We start from the raw sequence: 20,222 nt of genomic DNA, 5'->3' as shown, positions 1-20,222 counted from the left end.
TTTCCACCTTGGGTTCATTGTCCAGTTCCAGCTCCAGGCTGTGCAGTCCCACCCACCCAGTTTGCTCTCCTCCATTCCTGTTGTTGGCACTTTTTGGGGCTGAAGCTGCAGCGATGTCCTTGGTTTTGGGACTGGAAAAGGCTGTGTCACTGAGCTGTGAGGAGAACTTGCTAACACTTTATATGAAGTTCACAGTTATGTACTAATATAATATTAAGTTACAGTAGTTAAGTTGTGTTAATCACAGTTCTATACTAATGTAATAATGTACTAATGCAGCACAAAATGTGGAAAATATGAAAGCTCAAACTTAAGGCATCACCCTAGCCACGATCACTTGTTGGTAAAGTGTTTTAAATTTGACTTTTGTGTAGATCTGACGCCCGTCTTCACAGAGATGACATCGATATTTGCTTCAGCAAAACGCTGAATTCCTGCAAAGTCCCCCAGATCCGCTATGCCAGCGTGGAGCGCCTCTTGGAGCGGCTGACGGACCTGCGGTTCCTGAGCATCGACTTCCTCAACACCTTCCTGCACACCTACCGCATCTTCACCACCGCCGCCGTGGTCCTGGAGAAGCTCTCTGACATCTACAGGCGGCCCTTCACCTCCATTCCTGTCAGGTGAGCCCAGGGTCTGCACCTTCCCGGGACCTCTCTGTCACAGATTGCTGGGGGAGATAGCACAGCCTCGGTCGCTGCTGGTTCTGTGGGCGTTCTTCTCAATATTTTCTCCTTGTAAATAATCTAAGAGAATGGTTCTTAATAATAGATACATCTTCTGCATGTAAATAATCTGAGAGGTGTAAACAGGATGCCAGTTTTATGGCAGGTCTGTCTCAGCTATATGCCCAAGCTTTGAGGACAAAGTGTCACACAGATTTTGCAGTGCTATGCAGGTTTGCTCAGAATTGAGGCGTTTTCACTTAAATTTGGTCAGTGTTTGCTACCGTGTTGCTCTTTCTGTGTTTCTGCCTCTCAGGTCTTTGGAGCTGTTCTTTGCCACCAGTCAGAACAACAGAGGGGAGTACCTGACTGACGGCAAGTCGCCGCACCTCTGCCGCAAGTTCTCCTCTCCTCCTCCCCTGTCCCTCTCCAGGACCTCCTCCCCCGCCAGGACCCGCAAGCTGTCCCTGACCTCCTCGCTGAACTCCAGGATCGGTGCCCTCGACCTCTCAGCCTCGTCCGTGGCCAGCAGTCCTACCTCAAACTACAGCCCGGCCACGTCGCCGCCGCCCACGGGCAGCAAGGCGCCGCTGGACCTGAGCCGGGGGCTGTCGTCCCCCGAGCAGAGCCCGGGCTCGGCCGAGGACAGCCTGGAGAACCCACGCCTGGACCTCTGCAACAAGCTGAGGAGGAGCATCCGCAGAGGTATGCCACACCCAGTGTGCTGCTCGCTGCTTGTTAATGGATGTTTGGGGGGGTGGATAAGTCCCTGCCCTTTGCCCAGGCTTCTGGCAGCAGGCAGCGGCTGTATTGAGGTGGCCAGCACCCCAAAAGCCATTCTTGATCACAGGTTCTTTAAAAATGGCTGATTTGGTCTATAAGAGAATGAATTATTTATTTCATAGACAGAAAACTAACAGATGAAAGACTTAAACAAAAATTACACAGGAATAGGGATAAAAAACCCCTACTAATAGATACATAAAGCATGAGGTTAAAGGTACCCATTAATGTCACAGCTAGTGAAGAAATAATACAGCTTAGGATTCAATGGCTCTCACCATCCAGTGCTTGGTGGGGCACACACTGAGATCGTTCCCCTCAATCCCCAGGGAAGCATCCATGGTATCTGTGTCCAAACTGCAGGGAAAAGTCTCCAACACTTTCAGGGTGTAGGAGGCTTCTGCCTCTGTGGTAACTCGTGTTTGTTTTACAGTTTGTGAAACAGTCAGGAATATTTCTTTTATCTCTTCTCACATGTGCTGTCCAGGCTGAGATGTTGGTTCTTAGCTGGGGCCTGAGCCCTTCTGGTGCTGGAGATGATCCCTTTGGGCCTTTCAGCCTGGGTTATCTCCTCACATCTGCACCCACTGTCTGTGGTAGAGAGGGGAGGACAGTCCTGGCACACTGCTGCTCCTCTGGGTGAGGTTCTGCTCTGCTCTCTGTTCCCAGCCCTTTGCTGCTCCTTCCCAGGAGCAGCAGCATGGTGAAGCCATAGGATCACAGAATGCCCTGGGTGGGAAGAGACCTTAAAGCTCATCTCGTTCCAACCCACAGCACCTCGTCTGTTTTCACTTCAGTGCAGTGTAAGGAGAAAGGCAGAAGAGAATATTTGATGCCAGTTGTGTTTGCTGAGGTGAGAGATTTTTGAGTTGTACTGTGTACTGCAGGAAATGAAATATTAAGTTAAAAAGAAAGACCTAACAGCTTTAACATGTTTGCAGAGAGGGCTGCTTTTCCAGGGAGATTCCATCACTAATCCAAATAAATAATGCCTGCGGTGTGCTGAGTACATCAGTGACATTTGTACCAGGTGGTGTGAATGTCACCTGGTTATCCCTCCAGAAGTTACAAGTCTGGAATAGATTAATTGCTCCTGAGCAAATGTCTGTTTCCTCTAGGGATTCTGTAAGGCACCTTGGAATAGGTTTTACTTCCAGAGGGCTGAAGCTGGTTGATAAAAGCCTCAGTGTGGGCCTCTAGGGTTGGGAGCATTGCAGTTATATAGATGGAAAAGCAAGGAAGTAGCTCCAGTCTCACAAGAAACAGATATGGACATTATTTCTCCTTTGGGGACAGAGGAATGATCTTCTTAATTGGAATAGAAGTTTGCAGTAGTCTTTTTCTTATTTTTGTTACACTTAACAGAAAATGATACAATTTAAAAATGCTTTTTCTATTCCTAAAATTAATATTTTAAAATGGTTGTACATGGCCTGGCTTACAGTCTGATGAATTTATGTGTAAATCTGAGCAAAATGTAGCTCAATTTTAGTTGGTAGTACTATAATAGCAAAAAATTAAAGAGAGGAAAGAGAAAGGATTACCAAATAAAAAGGAAGACAAATATGATTGAAATTTATGTCTGCTCCCTACTGATGAAGTAGCAGTGCCCTGCTAATAAATGAGATGTTTCATTGTGCCAGGGAATTGTTTCTACAGAATATTGCCTATTGTTTAACAAAAAAATCCCATTTTAACAGGGAAGTTATCCACAGTAGCATTCCTATCAAGAGCAGGGGCTGGTGTCGTCAGAATAATGTTGGGTTTTTGGCCATGGGATGGTCTATACAACACCTGATCTGCTGACACTTGAGGGGATGCATCTCTCAGAGGGGAAAAAGGTTTCTTGCATAGGAACTAGGAAGATTAGTCGATAAAGCTTTAAACTATTTTGGAAGGGGGAAGGGACAAATCTAGGTAGTGAGAGGCAGTGGGATGATGCACCAAAACTTGAGGAATTGAGTGCTGGTGGGAGATGTTGGCTACAACAGACCAGAGCTGAAGTGTTTCTGTTCCAATATATACAGCATGAAGAACAAACAAGAAGAGCATGGATCCTTAGCCCAGTCCCAGTGATTTGACATCACTAGCATAAGTGAAACCTTACCTGGATGAGTCCTATGATTGATGTGCCCTATTGAACAGTTACAGCCTCTTTAGGAAGAATAGGCAGGGCAGATGAGGAAGAGGGAGGCATTGTATGTAACAGAAGGGTTAGAATGTAGGGAGGTCACAGTTAAGAGCCTCTGGGAAGGAATCAAGGGGCACTGAAAGGATGCAGATGTCTCTGTGGGAGTTTAGATCTCCCAGCCTGGACTGTTGCCTTTTTCCCAACCTGGAAATGAAACTCCAAACAATTTTAGAAAGAAGGTAAATGAAAGTGGATCTTTATTTGAAGGCCTTCAGAGGCAGTTATGGAAAGATGTCCACACAAACCCACCCCCACAGGGGTGAGTACCTTTTATAGGTGTTAGGAAATTTGTATAATTGATAAAAAGCACCAGTTAGGACAAATCGTGATGTAATTATCTCCCAGGTTAAGTGCCTTCTCTAGAGGGGGATTACTAATATTAATAAAACTCTAAGATTACTAAAACACCTGGATGACAACTTCACATACAAGTGCTAGGGGAGCTGACTAGGAAAGATGCCCTCCTTGATTTGTTGCTTGTTAACAGAGAGGGTTGCATGAATGACATTATTGGTGGCTATCTTGCTCCAGCAGCCACAAAGTGATTTAGTTTAAAATCTCTGTTGCTAGGAGGAAAAGTGTCAGGAAATTTTCAATTTTCACCCTTGGATATGAGTAGAGCAGACTTTTGGCTGCTCAGGGAAATAGTGATCAAGATCCGTGGGAAAAGTCTTCTGAAGGTGCTGGGGTCCATTAGTGTGGGTCACTTTTCAGGTATCACCTCTTATGGGCACAGGAAACAGCAATTCCAAAATGTAGAAAGTCAAACAGATGAGACACAAGGCTGGTTTGGCTGAACAGGGATCTTCTTTTGGAAGTGAAGCAGGAAAGAAAGGGGTATGTCCAGCAGGAGAAGGTTGGGTGGCATGGCAGGACCACAGAGATGGTGCTCTGCAGGAAGACAATTTTTGCAGCCAAAGTGTAACTGGACTTGAAACTTGCCAGAACTGTGGGGGACAATAAAAAGAGGGTTTTAAAATACATCGGCAAAAAACAGTGGAGGAATTACATTGGCCTATTCCAGAATGAGGGTGGTCACCTCACAAACAGAGAATTTAACAAGGCAGGGAGATGTATTGTTTTCCTTACCTCTCTTCAGCATGGGCTAAGGGAGTTCCAGTGCCCTGAGCTGAATGACCATGGCTTGAGAATGACAAACTCACAGTTGATCCTGAAGTTGTAGGGATCTGCTGCACCAGCTGCATCCCTGTAAATCTATGGCGCCTGATGGGATTCATCTGAGACTACTCAAAGAGCTGGCTGATGTCATTGTGAGGTTTCTCTTGATATGTGAACATCTTGAAAATCTGGAGAGGTCCCAGTTGAGTAGATGCTGGTTAACATTGTCCCAGTTTTCAAAAAGCACAGGAAGGGTGACCCTGTAAATTACAGGCCCATCAGTCTCACTTCAGCACCTGGTAAGGTCATGGAGAAAATTACACTGGGAGGTATTGGAAAACACCTCGAGGCATCATGTTACAGAAAAATGGACAAAAGCTCCCTAGCAGCAGTGCAGCAGTGAGCAGCAGGCACTCCTCACTCAGCTGTCTCCTCTCCAGTGTTGTGGGTGCATGCTGAGCACAGAAAAGGCTCCTGTTCCCAGGCTCCAATGTACAGGAGTGCTCACAGGCTCTCCCAGAACAAACATACGTATGATAATCATTCCCCCAAAGTCATAAAACTCTATTCCTTCCCTTTTCACATGAGTCTGTCTGTCTCAAGGGTCTGAACAGTGGTCTCAGCCCTGAAGTGGCACTTGACTACCCCATGAGTTTGATGTTACTTTCCAAAATCTGGAGCCCAATTAGGCCAACCAATCTAATTTGCTATTTTGGAGATGAAAGTGTATTCTTTTGCTCCTCTTCTTGGTTGATGTTTAACGTGATCCCCATTATGCAGTTCCACAGGCCAGTGATTTTACAAAATAATCATTGTCTTTTCCCTGCCAGCTGAGCAAACAGGTATTCATCTGGCAACAATAGGTCAGCACAGCCTCACAAGGAGGAGGTCCTGCTGGTCACACCTGAGTTCCTTCTGTGACAGGGTGACACACCTGTGTGACCCAGGAGAGGCAGTAATGTGATCTCTCTGGGCTTTATCAAAGCTTTGGATGCAGTGTCTCCCAGGGTCCATCTGGACAAACTGTCCAGCCCACAGGTGGATAAAACCATCGTGGGCTCATGAGGCAGGCACAGAGCGTGGTGCTGGCTGGGGTGGCACCAGGCTGGCACTGGTCACTGCTGGGGTTCCAGGGCTCTCTGTCCTTGTCCCTGTGCTCTTCAACATCTTCATTAGCAACCTGGACACAGGACTCTAAGGAGTACTGAGTAAGTTTGCTGATGACATTAAATTGGGAGGAGCGATCAACTCCCTGGAGTGCAGAGAGGCCCTGCAGAGAGATCTCAGCAAATGAGGGGTGGGAATTCACCAAGTATGTTGGGTTTAACAAGGGATTCTGCACCTGGGATGGGCACCCCTGGCTGTGTGGATGCACTGGGGAACAAGGGGCTGGAGAGCAGCTGTGGGATGGGAGCTGGGGGTCGTGGTCCATGTCTAGTTCAGTCTGAGTTGGTGGTGGCCAGGTGGGACATCCCCATCCTGGGGTGTACCAGGCCCAGCATCACTTGCTGGGGCAGCCTCACCTCGAGCCTTGGGGAGAGTTTGGGCACCCTCATATCAGATCTGAAGCTGTTAGAGAGTGCCCAAAAGAGAGACGTGGGGATGATAAAGGGTCTGGAGGGGCCACATGAGGAGCAGCTAGGGGTGCTTGGTGTGTTCACCTGGAGCAGAGGAGATGAGGGCAGAGCTCACCTGCCCTTATCTGCAGCTCCCACCTCTGCTCTGGGACAGGGACAGGAGCAGGGCACGGCTGGGGCTGGCACAGGGGAATTTGGGCTGGAGATCAGGGAAGGTTCTGCTTCCCCCAGAGGTGCTGGCACTGCCCAGGCTCCCCAGGGAATGGGCACAGCCCCGAGGCTGCCAGAGCTCCAGGAGAGCCTGGACAGCACTCCAGGGATGCCCAGGGTGGGGTTGCTGGGGGTCTGTGCAGGGCAGGGTGGCACTGGGTGATCCCGTGGGTCCCTTCAGCTCAGGGGATTCTGTGATTTTGTGGTCTTTGCTCATGCTTCATGCTTTCAAAAACATTCGTTAGCTGTTGTGCATAATCATGGATATTATGTATCCAGTCTGCTGGATGTTTTTACATTAATTGCACAGCAGACTATTTTTATATATATGTATATATATATTTAGAGGGAGTTTTTTCTATGCAAAGTTGAGCAAATTCTTCTTGTGCACTACTTCAGCCACATTCAGACCAATGTGATGATAACACAGCATATCCCAAAATACATGCCATGCACTGAAATTAATCACAGACAGGTAACTGCTGTCTTAGCTGTAACATTTTTTCTACATTGCTAAGTGAACTGGTGAGGAGCAGGTTGTTCTGCCCGAGTGTAGGCAGTGGGCACTGTTGGGGAGTAACTTGCATTTCTCGTTGTGGTCTGTCAAAGCTGGAAGCGTTACCTGGGCAGCACGAGGAACATTTGGAAATGGCCAGAGGCCCATATAAATCTAAATTGCTGTCAGTGCAGTCTCCCACTCCTTTGGGCATCTCCTGCTGAATAGCTTGCACTGAGTCTGGAGGAATTTTGAGTAGAGAGAGCTCTGTCCTGCAGTAGCTCTGTCCAGCTGCATGCAGAATGTTGATGAAAATGAGTAAATTTAAAAAGAAATCTCATAAGGGGGATGAAAATGGGTAGTAATGTTGCTCTGATACTGCCAGAATTCCAAAAAAAAAACAGCTCTGGCTGACTTTTAAGTCTACGCAACTGCACAAATTCTGTTTCTGAGGACATATTATTATGGTGATTGCTGTTCTCTGTAACTGCTGTCCATTTACAGGCTGGGATTTTCACCTTCTTTCCCTAGCTTCAAAGTCGTTTCCTTTCAGAGTTTCTGTTTCCAAAGTTTTTGTTTATATTTAGCCTTCTATATGCAGTGCTTGTGCTGCCGGCAGAGCTGTCATTCACATCAAATGCAGGATGTATTTTATCAGCTTGTTTTTCCTCATTTTGGAAGTAGTGTTTATCCCATTCCTCTTTTTACTCTTCTGTTAAAAGAACTCCACCATGGACTAGTCTGCTCTCCAGTGCTGTTTAGCAATTTTATTGGATAGATTTTGATTACACTTTGTTGTTCAACAAGGATTATTTTCTCTAGGTCATAGAACATCTATGAGTTCAAGTACCTTTATTATGTGTGCATGTCACCGCATATTCTCCTGATTGAAAGTACAATTTTATCCAACACACTTTAAAACTGACAACTTGCTGGTTTTCTCCAAGTTTCTTATTTATGAGCTTTTGTGTCAGTGGCACAAGACTCTCCCACTCCTTTAACTCCATCCAGAGGATAATTATTGCTGAGTTAATGGCAAAATCTCATGGCAAGTTACAGGCGCGGTACTGTTTGAAACAGCTATAAACCAAATTATGCATGATCATCAGTACTGACATTTATTCTCTTTTAAAGCAGCAGTTCTGGAAACTGTGTCAGTGGACAGGACCATTCCTGAGAGCACCTCAGTGGTGGACACTGCAGAGCTGTCCCCGTGCAGGTCCCCTTCGACGCCGCGGCACCTCCGCTACCGGCAGCCGGGAGGTGAGAGCGGTCCTGGCTCTGCCAGCCTCAAACAGAGCTTGATCACTGTGCCTGTGATCTGTGCAGGGCAGCAGAAAGCAGTAATCATGTTCAAGTAATCTGGTTTGCTTGTATTTTTCTTGTTTCTCAGGTGTTAAAAATAAAAGGGCCATTAAAATGTGAAGTGTGCCTGTTAAATTTGAGCGGCAATAATGAGGCATGGAAGCTTGTTGAGACTTCAGTATGATTCAGTGTTCTGAAATAGCTCAAGCAGGATGTGCCCAAGTTCAAGACTAATATTGAATCAGTCCTGTTCTCACAGAACTCTCAAGACTCTGACATATTTTTTTCAGCTGATGAGGGGACATATTTTGGGCACCATCTGTAATCATGAGACACACAACACCCATTGTTGTCAATGGAGAGGGACTGCGTCTGTTTCTTTGTGCAACGCTGAACATTTACAGATGGTCTCACATTATTCATTCCAAAATTTGAAAAAGCTGCTCAATTGAAGAGGAAAGAGAGAGCTGGAGCTCCTCAAATAACTCTCACGTGGCTCTTTGAAATCATTAGCAGGTCTGTGAGCTGCGTCCGTGAAGACTTAAAATGCTGCCAGCTCCTGCAGGCCAGGTGTCTGGGCAGGTGTTTCATACCTGGGACTAAAACTAAAGCAGAGCAGAGCCTTCTCACCTGTTGCCAGGACACTTTAGATTCAAACCAATAGTAATGTTATGTGATTGGGTACATTTGTGGTAAGAAGGCAAGATTTGGGAGCTGGAAACTGTGGGCAGTGTCATATTATTGAGTCCTAGTTAGAGACAATGTTCACAGCACTCCCTGTAGAGAAAATTTGATAAAATCTGCAAAACTCTGCTCATCCTGAGCAGTGACCAGGGAAAATGTATGAATCCAGTTATCAGAAGATGGTCAATATGCTTAATTTTCTGACATAACTTTTTGTTTAGGTTAATTTTCTATGCCACTGTTTTTTTCTTATATCTTTTCTTTTCCCCCTCCTATTTGGTTAATATCTTGTTACACACCCTGGCAGTGTCTTAGATGTTTTTTCTATAGCAACATTAATTACAACGATATGGAAATACAAACCATAAGTATGATTACGATATGTCTACTGTCTTTCACAGAAAATCACCTGACAGTTTTAATAGATACAATGCCCACAAAGTTACAAACATTACTGAAGATTCTAAGTCTTGTTGCTGGTTGATAAAAAGTTTGTAGAAGTTAATTTTTTCCTGTCCTTCCCCTTTACAGTGCAGACTGCTGACAACAGCCACTGCTCAGTGTCTCCTGCTTCTGCTTTTGCCATTGCCACAGCTGCAGCTGGGCACGGGAGCCCGCCAGGTGAGGGGGTGTGCTGTGCAGGCAGGTGACACACAGGTGCTCAGGAGGTGAATGTTCTTCAAGAACAGACCTCTGTGTTCTCATGAGTGATGTTCTCGTCTCAGCCTGGTCTAGTGGAAGGTGTCCCTGACCATGGCTGGGCTGGAAATGGGTATTTTTAAGGCCTTTTCCAACCTTGTTGGTTGATTTCTTAATATCTTAATCTAGCCTATTATTAGAAGATTAATATTTGACATGTATGTGATCTGCTGGGCATCCCAATAAGATCTTTCTTGTTTTTTTTTTTTCACTTACAATTTAAGATTTTATTTTTAAAATGAGGTTTTCTATGTCCAAAGGTGGTATGCAGTTTTACTTACTGTGAGTGTATACTGTATTTTACTTGGTAAGCAGTTACTGACTGAAGGTATTCAGTGCAGCATAAAATACTTGATTTAAGTTTTGAATCTGCTGCTTATCTTGCTGTGTACCCTTTGACATATAAATATCTTCCTCTAACAGGGTCCTCTTATAGGTCATGTTGCAAATAAACAACAATTTTTTTAAAGTCTACAAAATCAGTTTCCCTTTGGCTTGACAAATCTTTTGATTTGTCAGGTCTTCATTTTGATTATGCGTGACAAAGCACAATCCAGCTGTAAACTCACGCTTGCCTCTTTCCCACTGGAATGTCAGGAAATTGCTTTGAAGACCCCAGTCTCAAAATGACCCATGAAAATCTGTGTAAGACAGTAAATGGTCCCTGTGGATCTCAGTGGATTTTGTATCCACTATGTGTAGAGCTCTGGTCATTAATTGGTGGGTGAGAAGACATCAGGAGAAAATAATTTCTGCATGAGCCTGGATCACTGATTCTCTTAAGTCTTCTGTACTTCCCATGATGTTTAGATTACAAGACAGTGATGGTCAGTGTTAGAAACTTTATCAGAGAATCCTTTAGGCTGGAAAATCCATCCCAGATAATCAGATCCAGCCTGTCCCTGTCCCCAGCCCAGGGCTCTGAGTGCCACCTCCAGGTGACACCTCCAGGGATGGGCACTCCAGACCCCCCTGGGCAGTGCCAGGGCAGTTCCTGAGCCCCCTTTCCATGGGGAAATTCCTGCTGTGCCCACCCTGAGCCTGCCCTGGCCCAGCCTGAGGCCGTTCCCTCTGCTCCTGTCCCTGTTCCTGGGAGCACAGCCCGACCCCCCGGCTGTCCCCTCCTGGCAGGAGCTGTGCAGAGCCACAAGGGCCCCTGAGCCTCCTTTGCTCCAGGCTCAGCCCCTTCCCAGCTCCCTCAGCCTCTCCTGGGCTCCATTCCCTTCCCAGCTCCCTCAGCCTCTCCTGGGGCTCCATTCCCTTCCCAGCTCTGTTCCCTGGACAGGCTGCAGCCCCTCAGGGCCTCCCTGAGCTGAGGGGGCAGAGCTGGAGCCAGCGGAGATGGAGCCCCAGCAGTGCCAGCACAGGGACAGCTCAGGGCCCTTCCTGGCCACCTGGGCACCCCTGGGCTCTGTCCCAGCTTCCCAGCCCCTGTGTTCCACCCTGGAATTCAGGGGGTTGGTGTGACACAAGGCAGGGCCTGACACTTGCCCTTGTTGTCCCTCACAGCCAAGGCCATGGCCCATGGTCCAGCCTGTCTGGAGCCCTCTGCAGAGCCCTCTTTCCCTCCAGCAGATCCTCACTGCCACCCACCCGGTGTCACCCATGAACTTACTGGCAGAGCACTCGGTCCCCTGGCCCAGGATTTGAACAGGATGGCCCAGCACTGCTTCCTGGGGACACTGCTGGGGACCAGACACCAGCTGGGTCAGCACTGTCCCCACTGTCCCTGGGCCTGGCCACCAGCTGGTCCTTATCCTGCAGAGGGTAGATGTCCCTCTGCAGGCCCTGGGATGCAGCTTTTCCAGGAGATGCAGTGGGACATCCACACCTTCCCCTCATGTGACAGGTGGGTCATCTGGTCACAAGAGGAGGGCAGGTTGGACCTGCCTGCCCTACATACCTTCTGCCTGGGTGCGGGGATTTGTGAAGGAGTTTTGAAGGAGTTAGAGACAGGACCTCTGAGTTTTTTAGGTGATGTGGTTTATTTTCTTATCTTCTACATAGGCAGGAAGGGTGAGTTCAGCTCACATCTTTACTACATGCTTCTGAAGGTCACAAGGCATTTTAAGGATTTATTGACTAATAAAAAACTGCCAACAAGGATATTTATATTTTTGACTCAATCCTTAAATATTTCATCTTATGGACCTATGCTATAGTGTAAACTTTCTTAGACAATCATGTTATGATACAAAAACGTACAGTGCTGCATTCTAATCTCATTGTTTACCTCTGGAACTACTTTTATTTTTTCTGTATCTTAAACTCTAAAACTCTAAACCTTCCTTTACTTAGCTTAATGTGTTCATGCTTTAAACTATAAATCCACATTCTCACTTCTAGCACCTCAGTTTGGGAGCCTTTTCCAAGGTCTCATACAAATCCTGTGTTTAATTCTAAGCTTTGGCTTTCAGACCCAAAGTTCTGAGAGTTCCCTGCATTTTGGATTCCAGCAGCTGGATCTGGCTCTGTGCTTGTCCTGTATGTGCTGTGTGATCACACTGTCTGGTCAACCTGTCACAAACTTCAGTTAAGCAATTTTTATTTGAATGATGAATATTCTCTGCCTTTGGAATCAAATTCTGCATGACATCACTGACACAATTTGCTTTATGAATTAACCCAGTACATTCACAGATTGTTTGGGAAGCAAAGTAAGGATGGAAAATACTGGGTTTTCCCACTAGGAACTAATTCAGTTGAAAGTACTGCTTTTGTGTTGTTAAAACCACTGCTTTTCAATATTCATAATACTGAAGCATGAGAGAAAATACAGTCTTCAATTATGCAGTCATTAGAAGGAACATCAAAGCTTGGGAATGTTGAAAGCGAAAAACAACATTCCTAACGATTGTAAGTTCTTTTTTATGTGCTGTTTAAGTGAGCCCTTTATTAAAGGTCATTCTCCCAAGTAATGTAAAAAACAGAATGCTGTGCAGCAAATTTGACAAGAAAATGTGTGGTTTTGAGTCTCAGAAGATTAAGTTAGAGTTATCCAGTGTCCATCTGAAATGAGAGAAAAACTGAAGGTTACAAACCAGACTTTACACCATGGAATCACCTGTTTTGTAACTTGGTGTAATTATTCGTGGTAGAGACAGTACTAAACTTGCAGAGTCATGAAGTCCAAATTTGGCTGAACCAAATTTTGTTTATTTCCCCTGTGTGTTTTATCATGATTGTGAGATTTTTTTTAAGAGCGCCTTTCTTTTTCCCAGTGGTTCCTGGCGGTGTTTGTTTCGTAGGCTGGACATGACCAGTCAGTGAATCAGTTCTGGGAGTGAATAACGTTGGTGGGGTTTTTTGGATTTCTGCTCAGTCATTCCTTGGCTCCCCTGCTGCAGACACTGCGACGTGTGTCATCTACAACACTCCTACATGGAACATGAGTGGAGTGGCAGATGAAATCCAGCGTTGATTAATACCAGGTGATGCACACGAGGCAAAACAGTCTGAGCTCTGCACCTGAAAGGACTGAGGATAAGAACAGGTCCTTTACTGAAATGATCTGGGTGCTCAGCAGGAGCCAGAGAGGTGAAGAAAACATCAGGAATTGTATGGAAAGGAAAGACTGTTATGGTACCACAGTAGAAATGCAGAATTTGTACAAATATTGAAGGGTATGTGCTGTCCTGACTGAGGTGAGAGAGTGAGAGATGGAAAAGTTTGGGCGTTTGAAGTCAAGGATGGGGAGAGGCATGCAATTACTTCTGTGCATGTGTAGTTTAGAGAAGAGAGGGCTGGAGAGTTGATCAGAACTTTCTGTAAAAGGCTAGATGGGTAAAAGGGAAGGGTAGCAGCAGTGGTGAAAATGGTGGTGTGGGTAAAGGGTTGGACTAAGTAATCTAAGAGGTCCTTTCCAACTCTATCAATTCTACAATTCCAAGATTTTCTGTCTTTTCTGATGTAAGATGTAGGACATCAGATGGTTTTCATGGGGCCAGGTTTCAGAATGAGCAGGAGTTTGTGGCTCTTTGTGCCATCAGTAGAAGCTCAGTGAGGTTCTGCTGAGGGACACTCCAAAGGGAACACACTCACCTGGAATGCAGAGTAGAAAGTCACCTGCAAGAAGGGATTTTTGAGGTTACCAGACTGACAAAGTAGAACAAGACCAGCAGCTGAAATCAGTTGGGCATTATGGGGGAATATTAGGAGGTAAAAGTCACCTGTGTGTCTTCTGTCCTCACTGCTCCCTGAAGTCTTCTGGCCATTTTGTGTTTTGGTGTTGTTTTCTTAAATTTTATGTGTTAGTTTATTTCATTATTTATGTTATTTTGAGGATCTTTGGGGTTTATTTCTGGTTGTTTTAGTTTATTTTCCCAGGGTATGAGGCCTTAGTCCTTCTCCACTCCCCATCTCCCAGTTCTGGCTGGGATACACTGAGACAAGCTGGGTAGCAGACTCACAGCAAGGGCCTTTGCTCACATACTCTCTCAGAACCAGCCATGAAGGACATGCAGTTACCTTCTGTGGAGAGTTCTGGCCACAGCATTTCAGCATTGCTGTCCCCATGCAACGATAACTTTATAAAGTGAGGATTATGCAAAGCCCTGGACAGCTCTAATGTGATGTACATTGCCTTTACCTCTCCTTGGATAAGCACCTAGGAGAGCACTGCCTGTGGTGGTCCTGAATTGTGAATGAAACCTTTCTCTAAATCAGGATGGCTCAGGTTCTTATGCCTCAGCAGGTGCTTTTTAACTTAATGATTTCATTGCTATTATTTCCACTTATTTTACAGTTAACTGCTTTGATGATGCCAACCAAGCTGTGCTACTTTCCCTATTGTTTAATTTATCTGCTTGGTTAAATATTAATCTCTACCTATCTTAAAAATATTCTTTCTGTTCTCTTTGAGAAAACTTGCATTTTGATTGTTTATTTTAACAGCATGATAAGGATAAAAAGAGACATGCAGTGAAAGTACAGAGAGTTAAATAAGGCACCCCATGTGCACAGCTTGGGGCCTGTATGGATGATAATATTCACAGTAGGGATAAATAGAGTAGGTTCTGTCTTTTACATGTCATTTCTCGTCTGAGGGATGTGAGGGATGGCTCATGGCTTGCTGGAGCTGAAGTGCTCTGTCACCATTAATTGGCTGTTGCATACCTTATTCTTTTCCCAATTTATAAAAATAGCACAGCAGTACTAACATATTCTAACAGAGGAGTGGACTTCAGCAGTTTCTACTCCCTCTGTTTATACACCTCTGTAAAACTGGTTCTTGATTTCTGCTTCAGTCAGTGACAACATCCACACAGAAGTTCTTTAGATCTGCTCCCACGTCTGCCTTACAATATGGAAAAGTCCCTACAGAAATGTGGATGTGAGTGTTCTCATTCTACCAGGTTGCTAATCCCTTGTTTTAGCTTTGCCTTGAAGAGTCCTGGAGCAGAGCTACAGCTGCAGGCAGCCCCATCTCCTTAGGAGTGAATTCCTCCCCTCTCCAAGTCTGTCACACAGCCAGTGTCAAAACAAGCAGAGAGACTGGAAACGTGGGAGAGGAACCTCCTGCCAAAATACTCACCAATCATCTGTAGTCTTGCTGCAGAAATCCTACAGATGTTACAGCAGTTAAGCAACAGCAGTGTAATCTACACAGCACCCACACAAACCCTGGCACTACATAAAATCAATTTACATGGAGAATTATTTCTTCCACCTGTGGCTTCTGGAACTTGTGAATTTCCCTGGTTTATTTTTGTACAATTCTTTGAGACACGTTGTTGCTTTTTTTTTTTTCATTCCTTAACTTTTTATTTACATCTGTTCTGCATAGAATCAGTGCACAGTGCCAGCATTAGGAAGATATCATGCACTGATTTTTAAAGAAAAAATACCTTTTGGTGTTTATTTACCAAAATTGCTCTCCCTGCAGGCCCTCATACTTGTGAACAGTCACAAGGTATGAAGGTGCTTTCTGTGACTTGAGGAAATGTGATTTTAAAGTATCTGAACAGTTCCGTGGATGAAGCCAGTTTAGCAAAAGAATTCAATTTTTGTTAACAGTAAAGTAAGAATTACTTGCATAAACGTAGGAAACATAGAGATTTTTTCTCTCCTGAGAATGCAGTGCAACTTGATGAAAAGGCGTTGATTCCAAAATCAGTCATTTTGTTTTGAGATGGTTCTACTGAACATGAGCTTCAAGGAGATTGTTCTGACAAAAGCTTAAATTCAAGATCTAAACTAATCTGGAGTGTTTTTTCTTTAACATTGGTACAAAATAGGTAAAAAGAACTTTGAGAATTTTATGTCTTACTCAGCTCAGGCTGGAGGGTGAAGATCTCCCCACACGGACAGTTAATATTAGACAAGAAGCAAATACTTCCACCCAAACAAATGAGCTGTTCCCCAGTGAACACATCAGCTTTGTTTCAACAGCTCTGTCACACGATTTTAGCTGGTACATTGTATTTCCAGCATGCCTCAAAGCTGCCTTCCTCCTCCTCTTCCTCCTCCAGCCCGCCAACCACCCTGCAGAGAAGGTCCCATTTCTCACCAGAACAAGGTGACATTGTGGGACAGGCTGGGAGTGGGATGGGAGCTGTGCTTGGCAGGAGGGCCTGGCTTCCTCAGCACCAGCATTTGCTTTTTAAGACACATGTGAGAGGCAGAGGGTGAAAAAGATGCAGGGAAAAAAAGAGTCTTTGGGGGAGTATCTCTGACAAATAATGATCTTCACACAGGAAAATCTGCCCTGGGCTAGTGAGAGGGACAGATAGGTTTAATCTCTCCAATTTTAGTGATTTAAAGGAGCAATTAAAATGACAGCTTGAAGCTGCTACACAAAAATGAATTGCATATATATGACCCCTTTCAATTAACTGACTGCACACATCTCTGTTGCTAAATTACCTTTGGCTTGAGTTACTTACCTCCTTCTCTTTTCACAGAGAAGAAACCTTAATCTAAACTGCCCTCAGTTTTAGTCTAGAAAAACTGATCTGGCTGTTGACTAGAGCATTTCTTGGCATCCTCTGATTTTGCATAGCTCTCACAGTCTGCCTGCAGAAGCAACCAGACCTTCCCAGCTGCAGCAGATTCTCACTGAAGCCAGTGCAAAACCTGCTCTGTTCATTTGCTGCAGGTGCTAAATGGAAATGGTATCATCCTTCAGAGCAATGCAGTACACCTGGGCACTCCAAAGTGCCTCCTGGTGCTGCTGCCATGTGCTCCCACTGCCTGTTCTGCCCTTTGGACAAGGCCTTCATTACAGCCTGTGGGTTCTGGACTGATGGACCTGCCTTCATGTCACTGCCTATCGAGGGATAGAGTTCCTTTCTGAATCTAAACTTTGTAAAAAAAGGTAGCTACAGGCTACATTCCACTGATTTTTAGTGCATTACCTACATGCATAACCTGTGCATCAGTGAAAGAAGATTATACAAAGGGAACTGTGTAATCCCTTTGCATTGTAAATGTCTGATTTATTTTGAGCTGGCTATTATTGTATTCTTGATCACTGCCTGGGGTGAAACACTGTAGGCCCTTTCAATAGTTCCTGGGATGTAGAGCTGCCAAACCTCAATTCTGGAGTAGCTGAGTGTGGTTGAAGATAAGCAGTGTGGAAATACTTTTGTGAAAGTGTCAAATTCAGTAGCCACTGGAATGAGCATGGAAAGTTCTCCTCTCTCAGAGGTGCTGTAGGAGCTTGTCAGCTGTAACATAACCCAACTGTAACAGCCACAGCAAATAGAAATGGACCTTTGTAAATTACAGCTGTGGTTTCCAGAATGACAAATCTCTAGGAAGCCATAGAAGCACTGAGGTTGAGCCAATGAGTCCTGTGAGCTCTCAGGCTGACACACTTTAGCCCTGCTTGATTACTCTCACAATATTAAGGGGATGAAAATTAGCTGGAAGTAGTAATTCACGTTTCATAAAGATCCAGAGTGGGTCTTGTGTGGGTCTTTCCCATTCTGATAAATCAGGCACAGCTTGATTAAGGCTGTTTATTTTAAAACATCAGAATTGTCATGAGAAAGTTTCACGAAAGTTTTCAGGGAGAGCTGCTTGGCTTATTTTGGGTTGTGACCAGCGGAGCTGTTCTGCAGTCATTTGAACAACTTGCCAGCTCCCAGTGCGACAATATTTTTGTTTTGTTTGTTCTGGCAGAGGCACTAATTGGAGTAATGGAACGACAGAGCTCGTGCCAAGTGATGGCAGGGAGCTCAGGCCTCGTGTGTGCTGGGAGGGGATGCTGTGGCTGCTCCTGCTGCTGCCAGGTGCACTCAGCCTTCAGCTCGGTGACGTGACTTGGATGGGCAGCACAACGTGGGCAGACGCTCCCAGGGGGATCCTGCTGGCCCCCGAGGTGGAAAACTGTGTACAAACACGCATGATGCTTTAAGCAGATGCAGAATTTCCTTGGCTGCCGCTGTCTTGCACACACAGACACACGTATAGTTCTGCTTTCAAGGGTGTCAGCTGTCCTGTTCAGGGAAAATTTTCCTGATTCTGATCACAGGAATACTAAAGTGGCATTACATCATCACGTTTCCTGAGATGGAGATTCTGGTGCACGCAGCTGAGTTAGTATGGGATTTGGCAAAAATTAGAATTAAGCGAGGCTTGTAAGGGAAATACTTGCTTTCTTTTTTCCATTTTGAGAGGACAGGCTGAGAGAGATTTCCTTGCTGTGTTACATGAAAGGCAAACAAACAATATCTGATATGATTTCAAGCTGGATTCTACATTGTGTGGCTGGCTGGGTAATCCAGTCCTGTGCTGTGCTAAATGCCTCAGATTGCATCAGTGGCTACATGCTGACCTTTGGAAAGGTATATATTTCTTCCTGAATTTGTCTGGAAGTATCCATGTCTGAAGCAAAACTGGAAAATGTGTGTCATTTTGTAGTTGATTCTCAGTCTCAGCCACAAACATTGCTGGTTATAATAGTAATTCTGCACTCCAGTAATTTTCTGGGCTATAACATCTCAGTCCTCTACTGGGAAAGCTTTGTGGAATTTCCTTCTTCTGACTCCAGACATGAAAGAAAGCAATTTTCATGATGATTTCCCAAGTAAAGATTAAGATGAGATTTTAAGTAGTTGGTAGAAGACTGTAATTTTATCTGTTCTTCCTCAGGTCATGGTGAAACTTCAAGAGCACCTCATCTGCTGTCAGAGAGACAGGAGGCCATCAAATAATGTCCTGCTTATCAATCCTGCTTGTGTTCTGACTCTCTCAGTGCCACCCTTCTGTCAGGGATTTTACATGTTTAATTCCCAGAAAAGAAAGATATAGGATCTGTTAACCTTCCCTGGTCCTTAACACAGGACAACCAAGTCCTTTTCCTTGTCATTTTCGTGTAACTAATGGCTCTAGGCGGGAACTGGGGAAGTGAGCACTTGTTCCCTCTTGGGGACACATTTTAATGAGTTTCCCAGACCCATTTCTGCACACTGACAGAGGTTTGAGAGGCACTGAGGCCTGCACATTGAACTTCCTTGAAGTTCCCATCTCATTTAAAAAACTCCGTGTGGGAAATGTTCGCTGAGTTACTCCACACTGACACTGTTCTCCACTGAAAATGGTTGTGTGACACAAAAATGTCACTTTAGCCCCGAGCAGTGTCCCTTTCTGAGGCTGCAGGGTTGTCATGAGCTGCCCAGGGGCTGTCACCAAAGCAGAGTGACCAGGCCTGATGTGGGGTCTCTGAGGGGCTGGGGTCACCAGGGGCTGTCCATGCCCTGGCAGGGGGCAAATGGGATCCCTGTTCTGGCCTGCTCATTCACAATTTTTCACAGAAAATTTTGCTTTGCAATTTTAAATAATTGGCTAAACAGTTGAATCTTGTTTGCTTAGACAATGGGTTGAAAATTAAAGTTCTGCTTCAAGTGATCCCTGCTCTGGGAATTAAGAAGTAGGAGAAAATTGTGATTTTTTTCACCTCCAGTTTAGAAGAAATTTAGGATTTCCAGCTTTTACTTATGTATTTCTTCATTTGGAATTAATATCTTACTCTTTCAGAGGAGCTGGCTGCTCAGGAAATAAGTCTTTTCACTGGACATTTCCTGAATTACAGAGCTGTGAAACATTTGTTTCCTGACCTATTGGAGTAAGTCCTGAGCAGCTGCAGTGGTGTGGGGAGAGAAGTTTGGGGAGGATTTTCATGCCTTTTTTCTTTCATTTCATTCCCCCTGCGCCCAAGTGTTGCATACATAATTAATATTAGTTTAAGCTTCCATTATGACCCAGTCCTAAATGGTCTGAAAGCTGCTTGTGAGATGGACATTTTGTTCAGAGATTTTTTTTGGTGACTGGTGTGCATCCTGCCAGCTTTTGTTTTTCATGACAGTCAACTCTCTGTTCACAGATGGTCTGAAAAATGATACATTTGGCTCCTTGCAATTATCGCCTCCTTTCCATTTAACCTTTATTCCTATTGACATTATAAAAATATGAATAATCTCACAAACTACTTCCTTCAACTTTAGTGAATTAAAGGTAAAATTTCCAAAAGCCATTTTATGTGATTTTCT

At 44.9% G+C, this 20,222-nt stretch overlaps 1 protein-coding gene across 11 annotated transcripts in view; it reads left to right on the top strand.

Annotated features, from left to right (window-relative positions):
• Nucleotides 1-20,222, top strand: part of RASGRF2 (Ras protein specific guanine nucleotide releasing factor 2) — a 128,072-nt gene that overhangs the window by 74,653 nt on the left and 33,197 nt on the right. For 7 of the 11 annotated variants that reach the window (XM_064402913.1, XM_064402912.1, XM_064402911.1 and 4 more), the window contains exons 14-17: nucleotides 375-623; nucleotides 982-1,370; nucleotides 8,176-8,304; nucleotides 9,562-9,651. In XM_064402913.1, the coding sequence (XP_064258983.1) occupies nucleotides 375-623; nucleotides 982-1,370; nucleotides 8,176-8,304; nucleotides 9,562-9,651 (857 nt within the window). The remainder of the gene's footprint in view (nucleotides 1-374; nucleotides 624-981; nucleotides 1,371-8,175; nucleotides 8,305-9,561; nucleotides 9,652-20,222) is intronic. The other 4 variants (XM_064402910.1, XM_064402917.1, XM_064402918.1 and 1 more) reach the window with 2 other exon arrangements.

The sequence above is a fragment of the Passer domesticus genome, chromosome Z, assembly GCF_036417665.1.
Source record: "Passer domesticus isolate bPasDom1 chromosome Z, bPasDom1.hap1, whole genome shotgun sequence".
In the NCBI taxonomy this organism is placed as follows: domain Eukaryota; kingdom Metazoa; phylum Chordata; class Aves; order Passeriformes; family Passeridae; genus Passer; species Passer domesticus.
The sequence above is the reverse complement of the archived record's forward strand: the minus strand, read 5'-3'. Positions and strand labels throughout refer to the sequence as shown.